Genomic DNA, 24,937 nt, shown 5'->3' on the forward strand with positions numbered 1-24,937 from the left:
CTGAAGCAATAGTGGCACACACATTTACGGCGTGACTTTATTTTGGCCTGAATTTATCACAGAAACCGTCCCCGGTTTCGGCTCCTACTTGTCCAGCCCGATTATGCACACCTTGCACTCGTCCCCCTCTGTGTGCCAGTTGTCCTGCTCTGTCTCCCCTTGCACTGCCTCCTCCCAGATCCGTCCGAGTCCTCCTACTGTCTCTCGGGTCGGCCTCGTCTCTTAATACCAAGCAATGCCTCCTCCTTCCTGCCGGGAGGGAGCTCTCATGACCTCTTCTGAAACAAGCCTCCGGGCTAAGTCCAGGAGCTAAACACAGAGGCTCTGGAGTAAGACAAACCAGGTTCCGAAACCCGGGTCTCTCAGCCAAGTCTCTGTGCTCTTGGGCCAGTCACTTGGCTTCCCCAGGCTTTATCTCCATCTGAGGCTCAGACACGACTGCACTTGTGCGTTCAGGGTAAGGCACGCTGCCCAGAACGTTCGGGAACACCAAAAGGAATACTAAATAGAAAGAACTTTGTGTAGCACCTGGAACATGGTTGCCCTTCTGACAGTCGCTGTTAATCATAAATTCAAATTGTCTAGTGATTCTCATGCCTAAGTCATATGCATACACAGGGCGATTTCATGGGTAGGTACTGACCTTGACTTTGTCTGTTATTCTGATATGCTGTGGGAGGCAGGGCTGCTGGACAAATTCAATGCCAACAATGTCCCCGCCGCCTGAGGTTGGGGGGTGGGGTGGAATTCAGCAAGTCTGGGAAGGAAAAGGAGGCTTTTCTTTTCAGTTTGTTTCTTTCTATAGTTTGATTATTTTAACTTTATAAATACACTGATGTTTTAAGTGTTGGTGGGGTTTCTGGGCAGGGAGATTTGGACTTTTGTTGCTTTATTTGGTTTCCATTTTATGTCACTAAATACAAAAAACAAAACAAAACAAAAAAAACCAACCACCTCAACTAATAATCCAAGAAACGCAGTATTTTAGAAGTCATTTGAGAGGCGCCCAGGTGGCTCAGTCAGTTAAGTGTCCGACTTCGGCTCAGGTCGTGATCTCACAGTTCGTGGGTTTGAGCCCCGCACGGGGCTCTGTGCTGACAGCTCGAGCCCGGAGCCTGCCTCAGATTCCGTGTCTCCCTCTCTCTGCCCCTCCCCAAAGGGGGTTTATCTCTCAAAGATAAACATTTTAAAAACGTCTTAAAAAGGAAGTGATTCGAGTCTGATTGTTTAGTCGGGATTTTAGGAAAGGGATGATCAGAACGCATTCGTGGGCAGAAAGGGGAAGAAGCGCAGGTTTTAAGGGCAAGAGGACCTTAAACGGCAGATTTGGACCCATTGTTAACAAATGACATAATCTCGTTACACCTTTGTTTCCTCATGTGTGTGAGGCAGCTGATAATTCCAACCACACGAGGGTATTTCCAGAACCTCGATCAGCTACTGGGCGTGTAAAGGACCCAGTGCAAACTGTGGCAAACGAAGGGTTCTTTCTCGAACAGCCCCTGTGATCATTACTATTATGTGTGTGTTGCTGTCCTCACTGCTGGGCTCTTAACAGGTTAGAATAAAGATGCTGCTTCAAATTGACAATTAACTTGGGGTTGGTGTTAGGATTAATAGTTAGAGTCTGTAATAGATTAGGGTTAGGATTGAAATTAGAACTCAATTAAGGTTAGAATGAAAACGTACACCAAGGTTATTATTGAGGATGGGGTTGATTAAAACTGGATAATGGAAGCAGAAAACAGTATGAGGAGCACTGGTTTAGCTGGGTGGAAAATTAAGAGGAAAAGCAACGCGGAAACCCACGTGGAGTGTACGGAAAAAGGAAAAGCCATAGCGACAAGAAGGATTCGCAGAGCAGAACCGAGCCCGGTCTTCCGAGGGGCTTCCCACAGGTGCGGTCGCCCCCTCTTGGTGAGTACCTAGTATCCACCCCACTCGGCTGAGGCCCCCTCCCATCCCATAGCAGGAGCACGAGCACAAGCAGCGTGGGGAAAGGAATGTCTGGGGCCCACGCAGCTGCGGCCGGCCCAGCACGGGTCCAGCCTCACATTCCACACCCCCAGCTCCCCAGGCCGTTGCTGAGTGGACGGGGGCATCGAGGAGCCAGAACCCGCCTTCGCTCCACCCTCCTTCCCTGCTTCCCCTCCGGCGTCCGCTGTAGCGACCAGCTCTTCAGTCCCACAGACAACCCACTCCACACTTTGCGCAAGTCTCTTAGAAGTGCACGTTGTGTGTCACCGCGTCTCCGAGTGGAAAGTCACCGTACGATCACAGTCCAGCATGGATACTTCGACTTTACCTCTTTCCGTGACGGGGATCGTCCTGGTAGGTCAGTCTTGCTCTGTGAAACTCTGCTCCTAGTGAAGGGGAGCCTGTGAGCTGCGGGGCTGTGCTTTGCACAAAGGACATTAAAATGATTGCAGGCAAGGCGTGGTTCCCAACGGAGACATCCACATCTGCGGGAGAAACTACCCTTCCGCTCAGACGCACGGGACTGAACAACTCCTCAATTCGTATACGGCTCGGAAGGACTGACCATGAGTCTCCTCGTTCCTCCGGCCCCCGAGGGCCCTGTCTGCCTCCTCGGTCCAACATGGGTAGCCCCTTTTCTGCACAGTTGTGTGAATGCAGGAAGTCCCTAAACTTCTCCGGGCCTTCCCTTCCTCATCCGTTCACCAAGGGGCATGAAGTAGGTAATCTGGAAGGTCGCTTACAACTCTCACACGCTTGCATTCTACGATTCCAAAAGCCAATGACTGCTTCGTATTCCCAGGGCCTAAAGTGCTGCCACACTGATACCGATGATGCAGAAAAGGGGAAAGGAGCCAGTAGGAAAAGAGGGTTGCATTCTCATTCGCTACCTCTTCATGCCGTCTCCAAAACGGCTCTCTTCCTACCCTTGGTCTTTATCCCACGCGGTTACGGTAGAGGGTGGGGCCAGACCAACAGCCGTTAGAGAATTAAGTGAGGACAGGCAGACGGGGATCGCGGTGGAGAACCAGATGGAAAAGACGATTAGTTGGAGGCGCTTGGGAACTAATCCCCTATCCTGCCGTCCCCATCCCGCGCCCGTCCCCTGTCACTCCTGCGACACTAACCTGTCCTCTCTTAAGCCCAGCCAGATGATCTCTAAGGCTTCTCCTAGCCGCAAAGATAATACTCTTTAGCCATCAAGACCCTTTAACCAGGAGAGCCTGATCCTTCCCTCTGAAGCCCCATTCTCTCTGAAAACACAGCCACTCTTTCTTTCTCTCTGTACGACTCAACTCATGCCAACCTGGCCCCACCACCATCTGAAAGGCCAGGCTCCCTTCCTGGCCTCTCCTCGCTCTTGCATTCTGGTCTGCACAGGCTTCAACCGCACTCCTCTCTCCGTCGTCATCTCACAGAGGCTTTTAAGATGTCAGGGAGTCACTGAAATAGGAAAGCAAGCAAGTCAGACAGCCCGTGATAGCCCCAAACTTCTGCAAGTAAGTCTAACTAACTCAGGAAACACGCAAGAGGCAGGCACAGCTCTTCCCCCAGATCACAGAGAGATTCTAGAAACAGAAAAACAGTGGGACAGAGTTCTGACCACCTTGAAGGATCTTCCCGGAGAATATGCACTGGCCTCTCTATCATCGACTAACATTTATATGGAGCTTTACCAGTTACAAAGCACTTCCCACATCCTTGTCCTTGAATTACTAGGTGACAGACATCTACGTCCATCCCAGAGGGCTGGGAGTTAGAAGACATGCACTCATGGTCTCACGGGAACCGAAGACACTTCAGAGATCCTATCGCCCCTTAACCTAACCACCACTGTGTTTTCTACTGATGACTGGCAGTATGGCCTTGGGAGGGTAGTTAATCCACCTTGGACCTCAGCTGCACCTGTACAAGAAGGGGTTGGACCAAATATTTTTACAGAACCCTAATATATCTAAAACTCTTTGATTCAGAGAGTCTAAAATTTAGGAATACCCCCAAAGCTAAGGCTGAGCAACGCTGACTTCGAGGGGCCTCTGTCTGAGATGCACCAAGACCCTTCCAGAGACACTCAGGTCACAAAGAATACGGCCAACCCCAGGGACGTGGGACTCTCTTCATCAAGCATGAACCCCCTGCCTCTCTCACCCATTCTGTATATTGGCCTCAGGGACAAGAGCCACACTAGCCACTGAGGCATTGCTCCTGAAGGGGGCATCTTCCTGAGGGTCTGCAGATCAGACCATTCACCCAAGAACCTGACTGACTAAAACTTGAGAAGGAAGGGCACGGTGCTCTGAAAGATTAAGAAAAAAGAACAAATATTGGGAGGAAGGGGGGGACAGAGAGGATGAAGCGGGGCGGGGAGGGCGGACGCTCCGAGTTGCTTTGTAGATGGCTCGGCTGGGCAAGAGTCTGAAGTGAAATCAGGTGTCAGAGGGGGAGTCACTTCCTGGACAGGGGATTGAGGGGACTGGTGGCCTGGAGGGCTGCAGGAAGAAGCCTTTCAAGGGAAATTGCCCGGGGCCGCACACTGTTGCTGGACAGAGGACTAGGGGCTCTCGGGTCAGAGGAACTGGGGACGTGTGTGTGTGTGTGTGTGTGTGTGTGTGTGTGTGTGTGTGTGTTTGGGAGAACGGTCAGGGTAACTGGCTACCCAAAGGGAGATGTCGCTGGGCACTGTTGATAGGGGATCCCCAGTCGCCAAAAGCGGGAGGGCGGGGCGGGAGGATCTCGGGCCGGTGGGCACGCCCTTGCCCGGGCCTGCAGTGGCCGCTCTCGCCAGCTGGCCCAAGGCCCTGCCCGGCTCCCCTCCCTCCGCCCCAAGCCTAAGAGGGGCGCGCGCAGGGTCCCACTGCTGAGCCAGCTCCCTCCCCGGGCTCCCCACCCGCGCCCGGCTGGCGGAGCTCCCGGGGGAGAAGGTGGAAGGCACCACGAGGGCGCGGAGGGGGTGCGGGAGGCGGGGGGAGTGGGGAATGCGGCAGCTTGGCCCCCCCGCGACCGGCCCAGCCCCCCGCCGCCCCCCCTCCACCTCCAGCCGAATGGTTCGCTCCGAGCGCCCTATTTAATCCCCGCGACTGCAGCAGCGCCCGGCTCCCTCCCGGTCCCCGCCTCGGCCCCGGGCTCCGAAGCGGCTCGGGGGCGCCCGGTCGGCCAGCGTCGTCGCCCACCGCCTGCCCAGCCCCCCCCCCCCCCCGCCCCCGGGGACCCAGGCTCGCCAGCGCGCGCAGCGGGGAGCCGGCCGGGACGCGCCATGGGGGGCCCCTCCGCCCTGCCCCTGCTACTGCTCCTCGCCAGCTGCGGGGCGCCCGGCGGGGCCAACCTCTCCCAGGACGGTGAGTTGGGGGTGGGGGCGCCGGGGCGGGGGCTCCGATCGCGGCGGGGGCGGGGGCGGGGGGCAGCCTGTGGGCTTTGTCTGGAAGCGGGGGGTTCGGGTCGCCGCCGCCGCCGCCACCGCCGTTGTAGCCGGGCGGGTCCGTCCGGGCATCCGTGCCGCTGTGCACCTGCCGTCCGCCTCGCGATGTGCGTGTGCACCGGGCCCGGGCGGCTCGCGGCCGCCCCGGGTCTGGCCGTGCCGTTGCCCGTGTGCGTGTGTCTGGGTGTGCGCGTCTGTGTTGGTGTCTGCCTGTGCGTTTGTGTGTCAGTATCTGTGTGTATGTCTGTGTCAGTGTGTGTTGGGGGCGGAGTGAGATCTGTCGCCGTTTCGGTCCGGGCGTGTGTCGGGGTTTGTGTATGTCTGGAGGGGCTGGGGAGCCGGTGCAGCCCCCCCCCCAACTGCTGTATGCAAACATCGCTGCCCCCCCCCGCCCGCCCCCACCCGCGGCGCAGCTCCGAGTGGACAGGGAAGGGTCCTGGGTGAGGCTGCCGAGGGGGGCGTGGGCAAGGAAGGGGGGGGGCTTCTCCTTGGAGCAAAACAACAACACAGGGCGGGCGGGGGGGGGGGGGGGTGCCAGGATGGCAGTGTCCCTAGCGGTGGCAGCAGCTGGGAAAAGAAGCCCAGACAGGAGCGGAGGAGGTGGGGGAAGGTTGGGCAAAAGGAAGCATCAAGATATTTGGGAAGGAGGATGCCCAGAAAACCCAAGGCTGTCCTGGGCTAAGCACGGATCTTCCCAGATTTGGGGTGGGGTAGCTCGCCCGGCCCACTTTGCCCCAGGTGGGAACTCCAGCCTGCTCGGGTTTGTAAGGGTAAGAGACAAGGGAGAGAGTGGGGGGAGCAGGGAGGCGGGGCCAGGGTGAGGGGACTTGGGGAAGAGCCCCTCCCGCCCAGGACCCGGCTATGTAGGTCAGCGCTGTGGGGGCCCCCTCAGCTTTCTTAAAGGCAGCTGACGGTTCATGGGGTGGCAGGGGACAGTTTGTGGGGAGCCCAGGAAGGGAGCCACGGCTCACAGCCTCAGGTCCCCGGAGGTGGGAGGGCAGGCAGTGGAGGTACTAACGGAATGCATCCTCAGACCAGTCAGAGGAGGGCTGGGCTGCGGTAGGGGGGAGAGGGGACGGGACCTCTGCGGAGCACAGGGATGTGGGGAGAGTGAGGGGGAGGGTGGTGGCTATGCCCGGCCAGATGCCAACGAAAAACAGAGAGAACCGCAGGGGAGGAGAAAGGGGAGGCGGCTCCTGGGCTGTGGACCCAGTGGCCAGCAGGGATGGGCACAGGGCCAGGGCGGGGCGGGGGTGGAGAGGGGAGGGGTTGAAGCTGGGGAGGATGATGTAAAGAATTTCATCTGAAGAAAACAGGCGAGCAGCCTGGGTGCTGGAGGAATCACTCCGTCTCCCCTGACCTCCGCTCTCAGGCCTGTCTGGGTCATGATGAAGGAGCTTCGGCCGGCCAGCGTGAGCACCCTGGGGGTCCATTCCCTAGGGCTGGCTGACTCCTTCCACCAGATACCCATCAACACCCTGAAGGGAGTCACCACTGAGACAGCAGCCCCTCCCCTGGGCGGAATCCCCCTTCCCCAGAGGACCACACTGAGGACCCTACTGGCTGAGGAGGTGAGGGGGGGTGGTCCCAAGGGCCAGCCGGGTGCACGGCGGCAAGGACAGGCTGCCGGGTGTATGTGCCCCAAGAAGGATCCTCTTCTAGGCCTTGACTTCCAGCTGCAGCCCCCGCCTTTTCATCCCGCTAGCTGCGTTCACCATAGACAGTGTGACCCAAACTGCACCTGCTGGGCAGTGGGGACTGACGGCCCCAGGCTGGGACCTAAACAGAAAGGAGTCACCCCAGAAAGCTGGGAGCACTCCAGCTCTAGGATGTAAACACTGGAGAACAGAGTAAATCTATATCCTGGCCAAGTCTCTCTTCACCAACCACACGATTTCGTCTTGGCCCTCGATTTGGGGGCCCAGCCCTCACCCAGATGTAAGGTTGAGAGGAAGAGAAATCCTCTGTCCTCGTATTTATAAACATTTCCTAGCAGTGCTTGAGGGGGAAGAGGGGAAGGCACTAACTTTAGAATGGAGAATTTCCAGAGGAGAGGTTGGGAAGTCAGGGATGGGTGGGGAGGGAGGTCTGTTCCCGAGGAACAGTCAAATCGAGCCTCATTTTCCTCGCAGAGCATTATCTGTCTCGATAATGGACATCCGTTTGGTGTGCAACGTCTCAGGACTTACTGATGTGGAAGACACACAGCCACACACGATCTTTATCTAAATGAATTCCACCTCTTAGTTTCCAGACCTAAGAAGGGCCTAAGAAGCTCTGATGTGGGAGGTGGGAGCACAGATTTGATGCCCATGGATGGTGGTCTGGATGGCCATTCTGACCAGGGTCATGCCAAAGATGTGCCCAGTGCCCCTGATGTGGCCTGGGTCCCCTGGCAGGGAGCCAGGCAGTACATAGCTTCCCGGATAATGTTTGCCCCGAACAAGGAGATGCGGTGTGAAAGTTTAAGGACAAGATACCCTAATACACTAATGTCTGAGTAGTCAAGGGTGTGTGTGGAGTGGCTCTTTCCATGCAGAAAGAAAAGAGACCTCATGTGCGGCTGGGGTATATAGCTCCCTAGGGTACAGCATCAGGTTTTTAGGGTTCCTAAAGCTGAACAGGGACTGAGAGGCTACAGAAGGGCAGCAGACGATCTCTGAACCTGACCGTGCGTGCTGTGGCTAGAGGCCCAGGGCCACTTTGGACATTCGGTTTCCCACCTGCTCCTTCCTTCTCACATTCCTCCACTAGCACTGGTAGAGGCTGGCAATTCCAGGTTTGCTGGATGCGACACCTGTGAACTTCATGTGTCCTGTGCTGAGCTCGGGTAAGCTCAACGTTCACCACTGTGCACAGCCTTCCTTGGGTTCTTCCTTGTCAACTTACTTCCAGCACCCTGTGAGTTGCCCTAGCATAGAGCGGATGGGTGGACAGCCTGCTTTGCTTCAGCTCATAGCAATTCAACCTTGTCCCGCACTGCCCCATACATGAATATCTCTCCCTTTCCAATGACCTTCCGTCCACTGCCATCCATTCTTCGGCCCCCTGGCCAGGTGCCCAGTGGAGAGCTCGTGCCCAATGTGCCAAGAAGTCCAGCAGGCACTCACTCTAGAGCTGCCCACGGGTCTGCCTGGCAGGCCTCTACCGTCCTGCTTCTTCCTTCTTGCAGCTGTAACTGTTCTGTTCCCATGCTCTTCCTGGTTGCAACTCCAGCCCTCGGGAAGGACAGATGTGCTCTTCCTGGCACAGAGAAGTTGAGGCCTTCAGAGAGACCCCGGTACAGCAGAACTTAGCTAACTCCACACAGAACCAGTCTGTCTGACCAGGGCCCCAAGCTGTGGCTCACTCACTGGCTACCCAGAGCCACACCCAGAACTCTACCCTCCCTGAGCCTGAGCTCTCTCTGGGGCCAAGCAGCACTGCTGTTTTCTGGGGTTCCTTCCAGGACAGTGGTTTTCTCACTTTTATTTTTAAAGATGTGAAATTCCTTCATCACGTAAGTAAAACAGACCAAAGGAGAATTACTCTTGCTGAAAGACAGAAGACAGACCTGTAGCCCTTTCACCCTTCTCCCTGCCCCCCCACCAACACTGCCTAAAATCCCTATGCCCTGGGGCTCTACCACACCCAGCCTGGGGTCCTCCGCTCTAACCTGACAGCAAGGGAGCCAGCTCGCTGGCCTCAGGCTCTCTCTCTCTCTCTCCTTCCTCTCCCAACTGAGGAAGACTGGAGACCCAAGTCTAATTTCAAGAGTGCCTTGTTGGAGATATTCCCTGTTCACTTGGAGAGTGACTCACAGTTCTGCAGCCATAAAATTTCACAGATGGCATCTTTTTGGTGTTCTGGTCACTTTGAAACAGCAGACTGGGTAGCTGTGTGATTGCTCTGTAAATCCCTAGATTTGATTTGGGGACTCCTTGCTCATACAACTTGCTTGTAGTCCACATGATATGCAGAACGGGACCAAAGGCTGCTTGTCCTTCCTTAAGTCATATGCTAGAAATAATATCTTCATAGTCATCACCAGAGAGCCCTGGGGGGCTGTGAGTAGTCACATTCTTTGTTGTTTCCTGCTCCAGTAGGCTGCACACTGGCTCTACAATCTCTGTGTTGTCATCTGCTTCTGAGTAACAGAATGTCACCCAAGGACAGTAACCTGGGTTCCAGATTCTCCAGGAAAGTAACTGGTGGCCTGGACTACCTCCTTACTGACTACTGAGTGAAAAATCCCCAGGGCGTTAGAAAGTTTGGGTAATCGTATCTTCACCTTCCATCCCTCATGTTAAAATTTAGCATTTCCTGATTCACCATTGGCTATAGGCCCATATACTGGAACATTTTGTTTCCTGGATGAAGTCATGTCCTAAAGGTCTATCCATAAACTCTGACAATAGCAATCCCCATGGGAATGCTTATGAGCGATCAAGAGAAACAGACCATCAGAAAAAGAGCCTGGAGAGGCAAGCCATCAGAGAAAGATTTGGGTCTCTAAAAACTCCATCAAATTAAGAATAAACACTCCATATGTAACTGTAAAGCAAAAAAAGAATAAGTCTCAGAGCCAAAGGCCAGCCTCCTCCTCTAGGATCAGCAGTAGTGATGAGTCTTTACAAAGTCAGAACCAGCTGATGTTCAGGGTTCCTATAACCCGAGTAAAAACCCAACCGAATCCTGTTATAACTAGCCCTGAGAAACCAAGATTTCCAGAGTCTTGAACACATGAAACCGTTGAGATTTTTGCAAAATAGAGGCTTAGTAAAGCTACATATTCTTCATTGAAGGAACAAGTACTGAAGAGAGAACCATTTGCCCCTTTACCAAAATTCCTCTAAGTGTAAAGAGACTGACCAAATGTCCCAACTAATGTCCCAAAGACAAATGCCTTCTTAAGAGGACTGATCCACCCCTCTTTTCCATGCACGATGAAGACTGGACTATTCACAGCAATTGTGGGTGCTTCAAGGCACGATGACTTTGATACACTTCATACCCCATCTGGTGATAAGCACACTTTGATTTTCTCATGCCCTAGTGTCTCTGAGGAGACACAGACTTTGTGGCACTATTTCCCTAATTAGAAGAGATACTGGTTAAAGCAAATGAAAACCCCCTCCACCGCCACTAATACCTACGTAATTGTCGTAATTACTAAGGCGCATGTTGACAAACTCAGTCTCGTGGCGGTCTTGACTGTTTATATAATTTTGGGTGTATATGTGACAGGTTCAAACAAAGCACTTAAGGAGGCCTTTTAGAGCAAGTGATGGGTATAGCATGATCCTAACAGTAGTCCTGATGTCTGTTCTTTCAGTTTGACTCCTGGAGAGCTAGCGCCTTAACCCATGATCCCTGTTCCCCTGCTCTTTGCAGAACAAACTGGAGCTTTGAGCTCTCCATGGTGCTAACCCCCCACAAGCCACCCCAGGCCCTTCTTGCTGCTCTCCGTGGTCCTGCTCTCCCTCCACCCGTCATGACCTCCACTCTCTAAGGTGCAGCTCCTTCCCTCCCCCACCAGGAGCACACACGTGAACCTGGCTATGATCCCTGACCTGCTCGACTAGAAAGAGGGGAGCAAGCCTTGAGATATAGATATGAAAGGTCCTCACAACCGTCTATACAGCTGTAGGAAGGGCACAGAACGAGCAAGTAATACTGAGGTTGAGAAGATGTGCTGTTTGAAATGCTCAGGAGACCAGGGCCTACAGTGACCTCAGATGGCCTCCAAAGAACTGGATGTTCCGCCATAAATGGAGTCACAAATTAAAAACAGAACTACACATAGTTATGCTTGAGATTGAGATGGTATTGCTCATAATCTGGTGTACCACATATACCCTATAAATGTGGGATGCAAAATGAGCCCTACTCAATTTGTTAAGTACGCCCTTCTTAGCCTGATGACCAACACAAACTGTCCTTTCATGGTGCTAATTTTCTCTTTTCCTTCAACCTTAGCAGTAAATATAAAGATAATACACACTCATGGGTTATCCAAGTAGATAACAGAGGAATTTAATATATGAGACACATCGGAAACAAATATCAAAACCCTGACTCACGCCCCCCCCCCCATCTTTACAACCATCTTGTACAGAACTAAATGGCTTTAAATGCAACCATCCTATCCCAGAGCCCAAGTCCTTGGCTGAATCTCAGGAAGCGCATCTTTAAACTGGACTCTGCTACTCTTTCGGGGTATCTGCCAATAAGCCGATGACGTCAAATGCGGCAAGGAGCCGAGAATGCTCAGCCCCTGCCAGTCTGAGACTAGACAGCCTGTTCCTCCCATAACATCAGAACTACACACGCCGATCTTCCCCTAAATGCTGATTTCCCCGTATCAATTTCTTAGTCATAGTTCATATAAGAGTTAACACTTGTGAATGACCTCCAGCAGAATCCAGTTGGGGGGCAGGCTTCCAAGATGAATCTCCAGGGCCCTTCTTCCATTTCCTCCTGTGAAACAAGGAGAAACTTCGTTCCTCAAGGACAGGTAATGGAAGTGATTTATCTCCATGAGCGAGCCTTCAGGAAGACAGACTTTGGGTTACAGTAACAGCTGGAGTATCTCCTATCTACTCTTCTCCCTGAGCCCCCTGTTCTCATGAACAGGAGACGTGTTTCAGAAAGGATTCTAACGCAGGTCTTCCAACATTTTTTTTCAAAATGCGTATCATTCTTCTACGTGAGCTCTTACCTCTGGGATTCCTTAACCCTCTCATCTCTCTGTCTCCTGAAGATCTCCAGGAGAATGATAAGAAGCTAAATAATACAAGGAACTAAAATGTAGTCTTCTCTGAGGGTTTATTTTCCCTTACCCCAGCTAGACCTGCACTAATTGTGTATTGATTGCTAATTATAAGCACCTTTGGCTCATCTACTTCCAGTTCAGGGTCAGAAGGGTCAGAAGCATCACCTTGCCCTAGGGAAAAAAAGAAAAAGAAATGAAGGCTGCTATCTCAGCCATTCATCTCCAAGCTAACCACTACCTAGCTCTGTACTTCCTTCATGTAATCCCGGATATTAGCAAGGCAGGCTAGAGAACAAGTACTTCCCATGCCAGATTTCCTTGTGAATATGCAGATCCTAGCTTCCTACATTTATTTGTCTTCTTCTGTTGCCCAGATTCTTTGCTTCCAATCCTGACTCTAGAATTCCAGCCAAACCCTCAGACAGGGTACAAAAGCTCCAGAGGGTGAACAGGTTTCTTGAGTCTCGGACTTAAATACCTGAGACTTCTTAGAAACCCAGCAAGACTCTAATAAATACATCGGTGACAAGTAACCTGAGACTTAGCACGGCCTAGATCAACCTCTGAAGAGCCCAGGGCCAAGTTCTCCTGTTATTATGAAACGATGGGCCAGTTTGGCCATCTGCTCCTAATCATTTGTCCTTCGGCAAATGCAAAAATGACAGGACAACTGTACTCATTCTTACTAACTCTTACTCTAATTCCTCAAGATGATGAAATCTTTCCAAAGATGTATTATATGTTTTCTCCTCTCATCTCTATCCTATCATCTCAAACAAATATAAAAACCACCACCACTAAGCCCCTGGGCCTCACATATTCTCATTTATCCTCCACGGCTGCTTCATGCCAACTCTCTTCTGGTTTCCAAGCCCTGGAGTCCAGTGTCAGTGACAGATGGCCTGAGCCTCAGCCCTGGGGAGAAAAGGATTCTGTCCCTCTCCTGGGGAGTCTGAGCAGAAGAGGGAGCTTGAATTCTGCTTTGGGGAGCATCTCTGAGTTTAAGCCATATGGTTTTCTGGAAGTCAGGGGTTCTGACTAATAATGGGCTTGTGAAAAGGGCTCTGTATCTGGGTCATAAGAAAGGCTGTGTATTTGTGTCAGAAAAAAAAATAAAAACAGATATGAATAGTGGAAGCTGTAGCCTGTCATGTGTGTTGAGGGGCACAGGCTGAATGAGAAAGAGGGTAACTAGGTTGGGATGTGTACACATTTTGGAGAACAAAGTTGAGTACATACCCTCGTCAGAGAGAAGATACTCAGTGAAGGCTTAAGAAAAGAACAGGAGATCGGTGGGTCCCCATTCTGGGGACTGTGAGGTCTGCAGACTCGGAAGAAAGTGTCTGTTTCACAGAAGTGTTAGAATCCCCCAGGAAGGCACAAAGTAAGGCTAATCGGACAATGTGCCACCCTCTGGAAAATACATTTTTTAGGTGAGAAACGGGAAAGGGAAAAGACTAAATCTGTTAGGATGAGGGAGGGGGCTGGAGCGGTGTAGGCGTGTGGAGCAGAGCACGGTTTTCTTTATGTCACGCTCCTCACCGCTGCCCTGAACCTGCCATCCACACCTCGACTCTGATCACCCAGTGAAGGGAAACGGTAAAAACAAGTCCGTAAAACCAGAACCAGCAGAGATGAATCCTTTCTTGCCTGACTTCTAACAAATTAAACTTTTTCACAGCATTGTTTCCCCCCACACACCAAGCCATCAGCCTGAAATATCTAAAGTAGGACATAACGAGCAAAGCAGATAAGTAAGTTGAGCCTGTTGAGAAAGGGGTCCATCCACGCCCTTGAGCAGGCACGGAGGGTCTGCGGCCGGGACTGCGGTCTCTCCTCCCCAGGGCGCCCACTCTGTTTCTCCCCCACGCCCCTGCCCTACTTTGCCCCTTCCCAGTTTACGGGAAAGCCCCTTACCTTCCCGTAAACATATTTTCCCATGAGCTAGACAGAATTCTGCCTTCACTTACCCCACACTGCCTCTGTTACATTTCCTTTCCCAAGCATTTTCTAAGATGGGAGAATGTTTCCCAGTTCTACGCCAGCAAGGTAAATTTAGGGAAGGAGCGTGAAGTGTCTGCGCTTGGTTCAGGGGGACGTGTAAGAGTTCAGACCAAGCCCGGCTTCCTGACTGCTGCATCAGCATGCAGACCCCGGGTCGCACCTGTCCTGATGTCTGTGTGTGTGAGCGGGAATGAGGAGGTGGGGTCGAAGGGCGCTCCGAAAAACAGTTCAGAGCTACCACCCACGGGAATGATGTCATGCCCCGCCTTCCGAGCTGCACAGACCCCAGCCACTCTCCCCCAAGCTCTACTGAGACATCCTCTTTGCTCTGCCCCATCCCCTCCCAGCCTCTTAGTGCAGAACACTAGACACTTGTCCAGAGAACACAGCCTAGTCCTGGAAGGACAAGAGCTAAGGCTGGGAAGGGGCTCTTTGGGGATCAGATCCCCTTCCTCTCTGTCTCCCAACTGCAGTTCTTGCTACAACACAGTATTGGCTACGGAGGGGCTTGTTTTGGTTGGGGGCCAGCCCAGGGCTCCCTCCCAGTGCTAATGCACCGAGAACACTGACTCAATAGCAAATCAAAGCAACAGCTGTCCCCACCTCCTTCTCTGCCACCCACTTCTCAGTCTCCGCTCCTCGGAATCTTAACTAAGCCTCTGAGGGGCCCCCTCAGCCTACCACAAGCCCACTTCTGCCTCCAGATTATTCTCTCTCCTCAGCTCCAGAATAGGACACGCTCCTCTGCTTTCTCCTCTCTTGGAGCCGGTTCCCTCCTCACGGTCAGCTCAGCATCCCGCAGCCGGCCCCACCAGATGCCAGCACACGCATGCGCACACAGCCTGTCCTCAGTCAGCCTTTTTAACAGCTCCGGGCATGGCAGTGCCTTCTGCCCCTTGCTGTCCTCTTTTGTGAGAGCCGGAAGCAGCCAGTCAGGCCCTGAGTCTGTGAAGATGCCCTTCTTCACAGCTGCAGGAGCCCCCACCCCACCTCACTCCGCTTCTAACCTGCCTGGCACTTAGGAGCATTTCCCTCCCTTGAGGTCTGGGGTCCTGGGGGGCTTCACTGCAATACACGGAGCCCTGGGGAGCGGGGGGGGGTACATGTCACGGAAAGTAAAATCATACTAGCTGACAACTTAACCTCTGAATTCATTGGCCCACAAGGCTGCTATCAAATGACAGGAGCCACGGGAGATGGGCTTCTAACCACGGCTCCCAGACACTGCCTGTGTGACCTTGCACGAGTTCCCTAACCTCTCTGAGCCGTGGTTTTCCTTCTTTATTTTTTTTTAAGTTTATTTATTTATTTTGAGAGAGAGAGGCTGGGGGAAGAGCAGAGAGAGGAGGACAGAGAGAACGAATCCCAAGCAGGCTCCCCGCTGTCAGGGCAGATTTCAACGTGGGGCTGGGTCTCACATACCGTGAGATCATGACCTGAGCTGAAATCAAGAGTCAGACGCTCAACCCATTGAAGTGTCCCTGATTTTTCTTCTTTAAACTGAGATTTGTGGGGCACCTGGGTGGCTCAGTCAGTTAAGTATCTGACTTCAGCTCAGATCATGATCTCACAGTTCGTGGGTTCGAGCCCCACAGCGGGCTCTCTGCTGTCAGTGTAGAGCTCTCTTGGGATCTTCTGTCTCCTTCTCTTTGCCCCTCCCTTGCTTTCTCTCCCTCTCTCTCTCTCTCTCTCTCTCTCTCTCTCAAAAATAAATAGACATTTAAAAAATGAGATTTGCCCTGGATGCTACCTCGCATTCTTATCGGCTGTAAAAGTCTATGCTTCTAAGAATGATAGAGGGGAAATATTTGGGGGAAAATTAGGCATAACAGAAGGAGGAGAGGAATAACTGAAGTGTGGCAGTAGGGAATCAGAAAGGATATCAGTTCCGTCCTCCGTCTGATGGAATCAAAAAGATCTTAGGATTACCCACCTCTGGCCATTAGGGGTCAGTAGAAAATGACCAGACATGCAAATTGATGGCTGGGTTTTCGGAAATAGACAAAATATATTTATTCATGACATGTCGAAGCTCGCTACTTTTTTTCTAACATTTGGATACAGCAAAACATTTGGAATAACTAAATTTGTCTGGGGTGGGGTTTTGTTTGTTTGTTTTTGTTTCTTTTGGGGGGCTTTTTTGGTTTTAGTGAAAAGAGGGTTAACACACAGATAAGCTTTTTGTTTTAACCCCACCCTTACGCCCACCGCAGGCCAGCTAGCCAACTAACCCAAAGATTCCCTCCTCCTCATTCAGCCTGGAAAAGCTTAGCCACACACCATTCCAAGCCCAGGAAACAAAAGCCTTTCATTTTCAACGACCTGATTAGGAATGAACCGAAAGGCATCTATCTGCCAACATTCAGCAATAAACCTACCGGAGCCTGGATCAGCCCCTTCCAAGCCCCAATCTCTTGGATTATCTAATAGTGCAGGACTCCTGGTTCTGTATGTCTGAACCTCCTGGCCACGCTTCACCAAGCCACGGGGCAAATCAGCCCGACAGGCCCCACTTCTAGTGAAGGCTCTCTTCCCCACCTCTAGTTACCATCTATTTTCACACAGATCCCGCATGCCTCCCGGGACAGTAAAGCAAAGCTGAGAGAATAGTGCCTTCCAGGCCCGGGAGGCTGCCGGGAGCCAGAGGGAACGGAGATAAACAAGGCTCCAGGAGGAAAAGCCAGACAGCAACAGAAACGGAGGGAGGCAACAAGGAGAGAGGTCCCAGGGGCCCAGCCAGAGAGAGGGTGGAGGGAAGGCCTAGGTGAGGGAGGCCGCGGGTCGCTGCAGCGGGGCCGAGCTCTGAAGCTCTGAAGCAAGCCTGAGCCCCAGCACATGTGAGCTGAGCTGGGGCACCCCTCAGGAGATCCTGCAGCCTGTGAGGGGCCAGAGGCCCCTCCCCAAGGAGCAACAGGACGAGCAGGAAATACACCTGGAAAGACAGACCGTCTCAATTGACAGAGTAACTCCCACCGCTTGCGGCCCCAGCTTCTGCCCGACTGAGCCGTGGCACGCTCGGGGCACACTCGGGGCACCCTCGGGGCAGGACAGTTAGAAAGGGATGGAAGGCAGAAGGAGAGAGCAGAATCCCCAGCAGCCGCAAGAGGAACTTGCGAGTCGAGTAAAAGTTAAGAACGAAAAGAGTTCCTCGTCTGATCAGGGTCTCGTGGTCTAAAGTGACGCTCCCCAGATCTTGGAGTGAGCATCTAAGTCAGCGCTCCGCCGGGATTGGCCCACCGTCCTCCCGGTGCAGAAGCAGACGCTCACAGTTAAGGAAAACGTGGCTCTGGGCAAAGAGAAAAGCTCCAGGGGCTTTTGAGTGCCGAATGTGATTTCGCCACGCCCGTCCTCTTGTGTGTGTGAACCAAATGTACACAGGGATTCACCGCGTAGCTCAGGTCAGGGACGAATCAGGGCAAGATCACCCGGCCCGGGGGGAGTGGGGGGCGGTGGGGGGCAGCGAAGGGTGTAGGGAAACGATCCTAAAAGTGGGTCCCCTCAGTATTTTGGGCCACAGCCCCCAGCGTGTTTTTCCCTTGGAGATAACACTCCTCCACCCACCTGTCATGGTAGTCGTGAGGAATAACAAGTAGGCTGGGACGCAGGGTATTTTTAACTCTGGAGTTACAGAAATGCTGAGTCACCATCACCATCATCATCACCATCACCATCATCAACTCCTACTCGGGGAGCTGGCTTTCTCTCAGCAGGGAAGTGGAGCTCTGGACCCAGGCACCAGCAAGGCCAGCAGCGGTCACACGAGAGAGCTCTGTCCCTGTCCCAGCACCCCGCACGTGCACCTGTGACCGTGTCACAGGCCAAAGGGCAATGCACCGTAGGTTCCCACAGCAGACGTGCAGGGGAGACATGAACCAAGCAATCAGGGGGTAGATACGCTGGCACCTTTTCAAAGACTTCCCTCCCAGCATCACTTAGAGTGGAGACACGCTACATTTTCATTCATTCGTGCCACTCGTCTATTTATTCGACAAATATTTCTTGAGCACTTACTATATGCGAGGCATGTGCTATGAGCACAACACGAGTCACGGGTGTTTTCAAGGGCATATCAGTAAGTCTCCAACAGCCACCTCAGCGGCTCTTAATGGGAACAATCAATCAGAAGGACATGGAGGGGGGGATGAAAGGGCTACTTTGTCCTTTAAAATACTATGAGTCCTAAAGATACTGGAACGCTTGGGTAAATAAAGCAAGAATTAAGGAACCCCCAAGGCAACTGAGGGCAAACAAGACACTCTTTTTGTCTTCAGCCCAGACATCAGACTGCTAGGAAAACGTGAGGGGATTCTGTTAGCTTTAACTAAACACATCTGCTGCTGGGTTAACTGAGAAGTCCCCCGTTGTAAGGCTCTTAGGGGTGAATGAAGGATCCCCCAGAGGTACAGATGAAGACACATGAAGAAACCCAATTAACAATGACATTCAGTGGGCACAAATCATCCTATCACCACACAAGCATCCGTGCCCATCTTGCTACAGTTACTCTGCTCGACCGCAGGCGAGCAGTGTGAATACTGTCTAGGTGACCCGCCCCTGGCCAGCGATGGCAGAAAGGAACCTTGACCCCATAACTCCTGCACCACCAGGACCACACACGCGAAATGCACGCTTCTGCAGAGGGCGGTGGTGCAGCAAAGCTGTGCAGAGAGTCTGGGCTTTGCAGTCGGAGGGGTCTAAGGTGGACAGCCATCCCATCCCCACGCTCTCTGGCTCCATCATATGGATGAGTTACTGAACTTTTCTGAGTCTTAGTCAACTCATCCTTCACATATGCATAACAACACCTGTTAAAAGTGTTGTTCTGGATAATGAATATAGAGCCCTAACTTGGATCTTGAAACACACAAGGTGATCAGTAAATATCGATTCGCACCAGAGCACAACATTAAAGTTTTCTAGGGCTTCAGCCTCTGGATGATCCACCCTCTTCCTTGTCCTGTTTCTTCCTATCCTGTTTGGTTTTGCTGTTTCCTCTCCACTGGCAGATGTTGAGCCTAGTTCTTACAACAGAAGATGCCAATCACCTCTGATTCATTTATTAACGATGTATTTATCAAGCACCTTCTATGTGCAGCATGCTGCATTAGGGGCAGTACTGAACGCAGAGACGAACGGACATCAACCCTACCTGCAGAATCTTTATCACTTAAGAGGGAAGCCAAACTTGGAGCACAACACAGAGTGATGCGTAATTTAAGACGAGTACATAAAGTGTTGTAAGTCAGAGGAACCAGAAAGTTTTTCCATCTGGGACAATCAGGGAAGACTGCTCAAAGGAGGTGCCACACAGAGTAGGTTTTAAGCACGGGAAGAGCTTAACGCAAGGAAGGGTGGGGAGCATTATCAGCAGGGCTATGGCAGGAAAGGAATGTAGGCAGGAAAGCCAAGGGTTTCTAGAAAGACCTCAGAATGGCATCGTGTCTGGGATACAGGTGGGGTAAAGGAAAGACAAAGCTGAAGGGCATGGTCACATCAGACTGTCCAGGATCTTGAAGGCCAGGCTAACACATCTGGATGTGACCTGCAGACAACGGGAAGGCTTGTAAGCAGGAAAACAATAAGGCACATTTGGCTGGAATTCTCCTCACTGCTTTTCCCTGCGAGGAGCCTGGGCGCCCCTCACTGGTGGCTCTGTGGTCCAGTGTCTGCATTTCCTTCCAATGACCCTGCCTGAGCAGAACGTTCGCACATTCCACTGCAAAGGCCATGCCACCCTTTCAGAGCGCTCCAGAGTTCTCCCTTCCAGTCGGGAGTCCAGGGGAGGAATTTATGCTGATGTCATAAATGGCCGGCACAATCTGAACCCAGAGGCCCAAGACTTTCGCAGCCCGGGTCATAACTTGTGCTAGTTACCCATGTTTCTGTTAATAGCATTGCAATCGCTCGTCCGCCACCAGGAGAGTGGCCATTCAGAATGTATCATTACTGGTGTACAATGTTATAAACCCAGTGAGAAAACTTTCCGGCATACCACCCGATAGGTTTCAAGAGGAGACGTGAGATCCTAAGTCCCTTTCAGAATTAGAGGGAGAAATATCATCCCAGCAGGAAAAGAAAAGAAAAAAGAAAAGAAAAGAAAAGAAAAGAAAAGAAAAGAAAAGAAAAGAAAAGAAAAGAAAAGAAAAGAAAAGAGAAGAAACACCTAAAACAGCTCTCTCTTCATCAAGTTCTTAAAACACGCTACAAACCAGACTGGAGTGAATTCCACGGACATCTGGACGACAGATGCCATTTATCGGAGACTATTCCTTTTAGTGATCAGTCCCCTCACCTGAACAATGGAGTCTGGTCTGAATGCCCCACCTGACCACTTCAGGTGTTCATCCTATACAGGGGAGAAGATGCCGGCAAAATGTAGGAGGAGGGGAGAGATGAGAAAAAGATATGCAGGGAGAAAAGCAACTGAGGAGAAGGCAGCCAGAGAGTACAGACGAAAGAAGGAATGCGGAGTGGGGACTGAGTCTACACTGTGGGCAGCCCCTCCTCTGCCTGAGGGAGAACAGCAGAGCACAGCCCCAGGAGTGACAGATGAGCCACCAGACCAGAGCCCATCGAAGGCGCTGAGAGGCCTAAGGTCACTAAGAGCTGAAGACACAAAGGTGAATACGGTCGGTGGGTTGGTGGGTCGGGCCCCAGCTGTTAACCAGCTGGAAGTTTAGACCAGGTTTAGCCTGATAGGTAAACAAGTGACGGCAATACAATGGGTGGAAATGCCACACGAAGAAAAGAGAGCTGTTGAAAAGGCTTTGAGAGCCCCAAGGGAGACAGAGCATTCTTGAGGGGTGTGCTGGTCCAGTCCCTGGATCCCTCAAGACCTCCTCTCTACGAAGCGATTCTGTCGAGTTGCCTGGGCCTCAGGGTTGTTTTGACATTAAATGAACTCGGGGCTGAAGACCCATCCTGCAGACTGAAGGTCCTGTGCCAAAGTAGGAGATGGCTATGCGCCCCCCCCCCCCCCGCCCCCGTTCACGTGCGCAGAGGCCTGGCTAGCGCTTCCTTTGTGCCCAGAGAACTGGTCCTGGGGGGCTGAGCACTGAGCCCTCCCCGGCTTTTCCCAATCCACTCCACCATCCCAAGCTTAATGCAACCAGTCTGGCTCTCCACCGTGTGTCCAAGCGCCCACAAACACGCAACCTGGAAAATAAAGAGGAAACACTCACCAGCGTCAGGGTGCCTGCAGCCTCGATGTCCACGCAAGGCGGCGGAGTCGCTGCTGCTTCTCAGGGCCCCTGAGCGGCCACCTCTCCTTCGGGCACCCTCAGCCTTCTAGCCTCTCTTCACCAGCACTTTGCGCGCCCCCTTTGCTGCCTGCTTCTCGCTAAGGGTCCCGGGTTTCCTGTCTTCTGTACTCCCCCCTCCCAATCCTGAACGCTTCTCCTGCTGGAGGAGAGTCTGTTCTCAGATCTCCTGGAGGATGTGTGTGGGGTCCGGGGAGGCCGGTGGTGACCCTCTGAAGCTCTCTCTCGGGGTCCTAGCCCAGTTTCTCCCCCTAGCCTCCCCTTCCCTCCCCTCCCCTCCTCCTCCCGCCCCAGTCCCTTCTCCCCTTTCCTTCGGACCTCGCAGTTCCCCACCTCGTCCTGTCCCCTCTCTTCAGGCCTCTTTCCCGGGCTGGGCCCCCACCCCCGCCCCGCATCCCCGGGCTGCCGTGCCCCGTCTGGTGGCCGGGCGCCCGCGCCGCCCGAGAAGTTCCCGCGACTCCCGGCCCGGGACGCGCCGCCGCTCCCAACTCTGCTCGGCAGCCGATGACGTCACCGCGCTTTGCGTCCCTGATTGGCTGCTTGTGGCTTGTGGCGGGAGACTCGGGCCAGTTCGCGTGGCGGGTTCCTTTGTCCCTCCGCCTCTTCAGGCGGCGCCGGGGACGCAGGCCCCGCGGGCTCTGTGCAGTACTCGTGCGGCGGGTCCCAGGGCCGCCGGCCGGGAAGAGAGGCGGTGACTCGGGCCCTGGGGTTTGTGCCGGGGCGGGCAGGGAGCAGGGTCCGGGAGACCCAGCCGGCAGGGGGCGGGGCAGGAGGAACACCGCGAGCTGCGCACCCCATACAGCAGGTGGCGGCCTCCAGCCCAGCGCGGCCCCGTCTGCACTGGGAGGGGCCTCAGCTGGAAAGTAACCGAGCTCTGGGCTTGGGATCCGGCATTTCACTTCCAGTCTGTGTCCTTCGGCTCGTGTGACCTTGGGCAAATCACTGCATTCTGCGTCCGCGCTGCATTACAGGAATGATAAGACCAGCGGGTGTGTTTCACAGGTTTATTAAAAGGATGAAGAGTGCAAGTATTGCCTGATTATTAAACCTGCCGTTGTGGTGTAGCAGAAAGAATCCTGGCTAAGGAATGAACAGTCTTTCATTTGCTGGCATGGCCCTCACCGAGTGACTTTTCACCGCTGTAGGCTCCATTGTCCTCACCTGCAGAGTGGGAGAACCGGACCAGAGGATCTTTCAGATCTCCTTGGGCTCTGACATTATATGGCTGACTGGTGACACTTAGCACCCTCCTGGCAAATCCCCCGCCTCCCAGAGGAAGACCTCACTCGCTTCCTCAGAAGGGATCCCGGGAGAGCCCGCTTTCCAGAGGGGCCTGTCCTCTCCCCACCCCCAGCAACCCAAGTGTCCCGAGGGCAGCAGCCAGTATGTAGGGCTCATCCTTGATGGAGATTCTCTCCCCAGGCTACTGGCAGGAGCAGGATTTGGAGCTGGGAACTCTGGCTCCACTCGGCGAGGCAATCAGCTCCACAGTCTGGAGCAGCCCTGACATGCTGGCCGGTCAAGGTGAGAATCCAGGCCCCTCGTCCCGATGTCCCTCGGTTCCCTCCACCACATCCTCACATCATCTCCCACTCATGCTGCCTCTGCCCTCTGTCCCCACTCCCCTCATTACCGCACAGCGCCTTCTCCCCTCCATCTGACATTTTAGCTCTTAGTTCCACACCACCGACCCCTCTCGCGCCTACGCCTCTTCCCTTACTCCAGTACAGAGACCTCTGCATCTCTACACCTTTTTGCAAAAATAAAATGACGCCAGGAGGCGTGTATTACTCAGGATAAACAGGTTCTGGAAGACACAACTGAGGTAGAATTCTTCAAAGGGACCCAGGGAGAACAGGATTACACGTCAAAACTTGGTATATGGCTGGCAGTAAATGAAAGGTCTCCCAGCCCTTTTCGTTCAGATATTTCAGGGATAAATCACGTCCCAGTTTACTCCGCCAGCTCCATCTCTGGCTCACTAATCTTAAAAATCGTAGTTTTAAGATTCAAGTTAGGTGGTTACTTGAGGAGCATTCCAACAGAAAGGCCACTTGCACTGAGAGAGTCAGACCGAGTTCCAGTCCCACCTGGAATCACTGATTCTAGGATGCTCATAGGCAATCACCCCACCTCCATTGCCTCATTGTCTACATCCGTAAAATGAGGGAATCGGATTCCGTGATCCCATAAGATCCCCCTCAGTTCTGTTTTGATTCCAAACACGAAAACCAGCGGCCAGACTTTGTGCTCCCGTGTGTAGACAGCCCCCCTGGAGCAGGATTCCTGTTGTCAACCCCAGCACAGGCTACCTTGACTCCTCAGGGGCCCCTTCTCTGCGAGGAGCATTCATTATGCATTTCTTGGAAATGGAGCTCCAGTAGCCAAAAAAGAAAGGAATACCAGACAGGGCAGGGGTAAGGTCAGCGCCGTAGGGAACATGGGGATTGTTTAAAATTACTCAATCAGGGACTGGAGGAAGTAAGTCTCTTGGCCTCCTAGTCAGAGAAGAATGGTGCTGGTTAACTAGGTGAGTGCCACAGAAGAGATGCTACAGAGGCTTGGGAATCAGAGCTGGAAGGCGTTGTTTATTTTAGTTCTGTGGGGGTCACTGCCATGGGGGTCACAGAAAGTCCCGGAGACGAGGGAATCCACCCTGGGAGCAGAATCCACGCCGAGGGGAACACGGAGCCACGGTGGGTGGAGGAGGAAGCGAGTGTCACGCGGGGAGGGGGCCCGGCGAAGCCAACTAGAAGGCACATTTGGGAGTCAAATGGCCCATCCATCCGATACCTTATTCGTCCTTTCTGTCGTTTTTCAATTTGACTAGAGAGGGGTGAGAAAGCGTTGCCATCGCACGGAAGGGAAAATTTTAATCCTTTACTCTTTAAAATAACACAGGGGGTGGGGGGTGATTCGGATTGGTGTGTTGAGAGGCGGGTTGTCCTGACCCTGGAAGAAATGTGAGTTACCGATGCAAGGAAGCTACGGCAGGAGGAGGGGCGAAGTCTGTGCCAAAATGTTTGGGTTCTTCTGTTTTGTTGAATCTTTTTTGTTACTTCTTGCACAGTTTTCTCAGCTCCCTCTTATGTCAACGAATGGGGGACCCGAGGCTGGCTTGGCCCCTCCTCACTTTTAGTTTCGGGGTTATTCGTCCCAAGCGCCTCTCCTGTCCTCGCTCTCACCTGCAGCCGGAGGCAGGAAGGGAGAGCCTGGAAGGCAGGTGCGTGTGCGTGCTTTCAAAGTGCCGTCTCTCAGGAAAGAGGCGTGCACAGTGCTGTGTGTAGATTTGGGCGCCTCTATTCCTCTAAATGCCGTGGCCCTGTCCGTTCACTCAGCAAACATCCAACAGGTGACTATTTCTCTGTGGATTGCAAGCAAGAGGAAATAAGGTCTGTCTCCCCTTCCCCGCCACCTCTGTTCCTTCCCCCCCGCCCCACAACGACGCCTTCAGAGAACGCAGACGCCTGGGCCTTGGACGGTCTGGGTTAGAGGAGGTGGTACTTTGGCCCGGAAGTGGGTGGCGGG

The 24,937-nt window shown here is 53.1% G+C and overlaps 1 protein-coding gene and 1 long non-coding RNA gene across 3 annotated transcripts in view; one reads left to right on the forward strand and one right to left on the reverse strand.

Moving 5' to 3' along the window:
• The window catches only part of LOC147572252 (uncharacterized), an 86,043-nt gene extending 64,349 nt beyond the window's left edge, over window positions 1-21,694 (reverse strand). The window contains exon 1 of the long non-coding RNA XR_015246038.1: window positions 21,332-21,694. This is a non-coding gene — a long non-coding RNA (uncharacterized LOC147572252). The remainder of the gene's footprint in view (window positions 1-21,331) is intronic.
• Window positions 5,103-24,937, forward strand: part of CADM3 (cell adhesion molecule 3) — a 29,961-nt gene continuing 10,126 nt past the window's right edge. Inside the window, exons 1-2 of one of the 2 annotated variants that reach the window (XM_086693867.1) lie at window positions 5,103-5,312; window positions 22,832-22,933. In XM_086693867.1, the coding sequence (XP_086549993.1) occupies window positions 5,231-5,312; window positions 22,832-22,933 (184 nt within the window). In that variant the 5' untranslated portion in view covers window positions 5,103-5,230. The remainder of the gene's footprint in view (window positions 5,313-22,831; window positions 22,934-24,937) is intronic. The other variant, XM_086693868.1, reaches the window with a different exon arrangement.

This window comes from Puma concolor, chromosome E4 (genome assembly GCF_028749965.1).
Source record: "Puma concolor isolate L17-30 chromosome E4, mPumCon1.1.hap2, whole genome shotgun sequence".
NCBI lineage: Eukaryota > Metazoa > Chordata > Mammalia > Carnivora > Felidae > Puma > Puma concolor.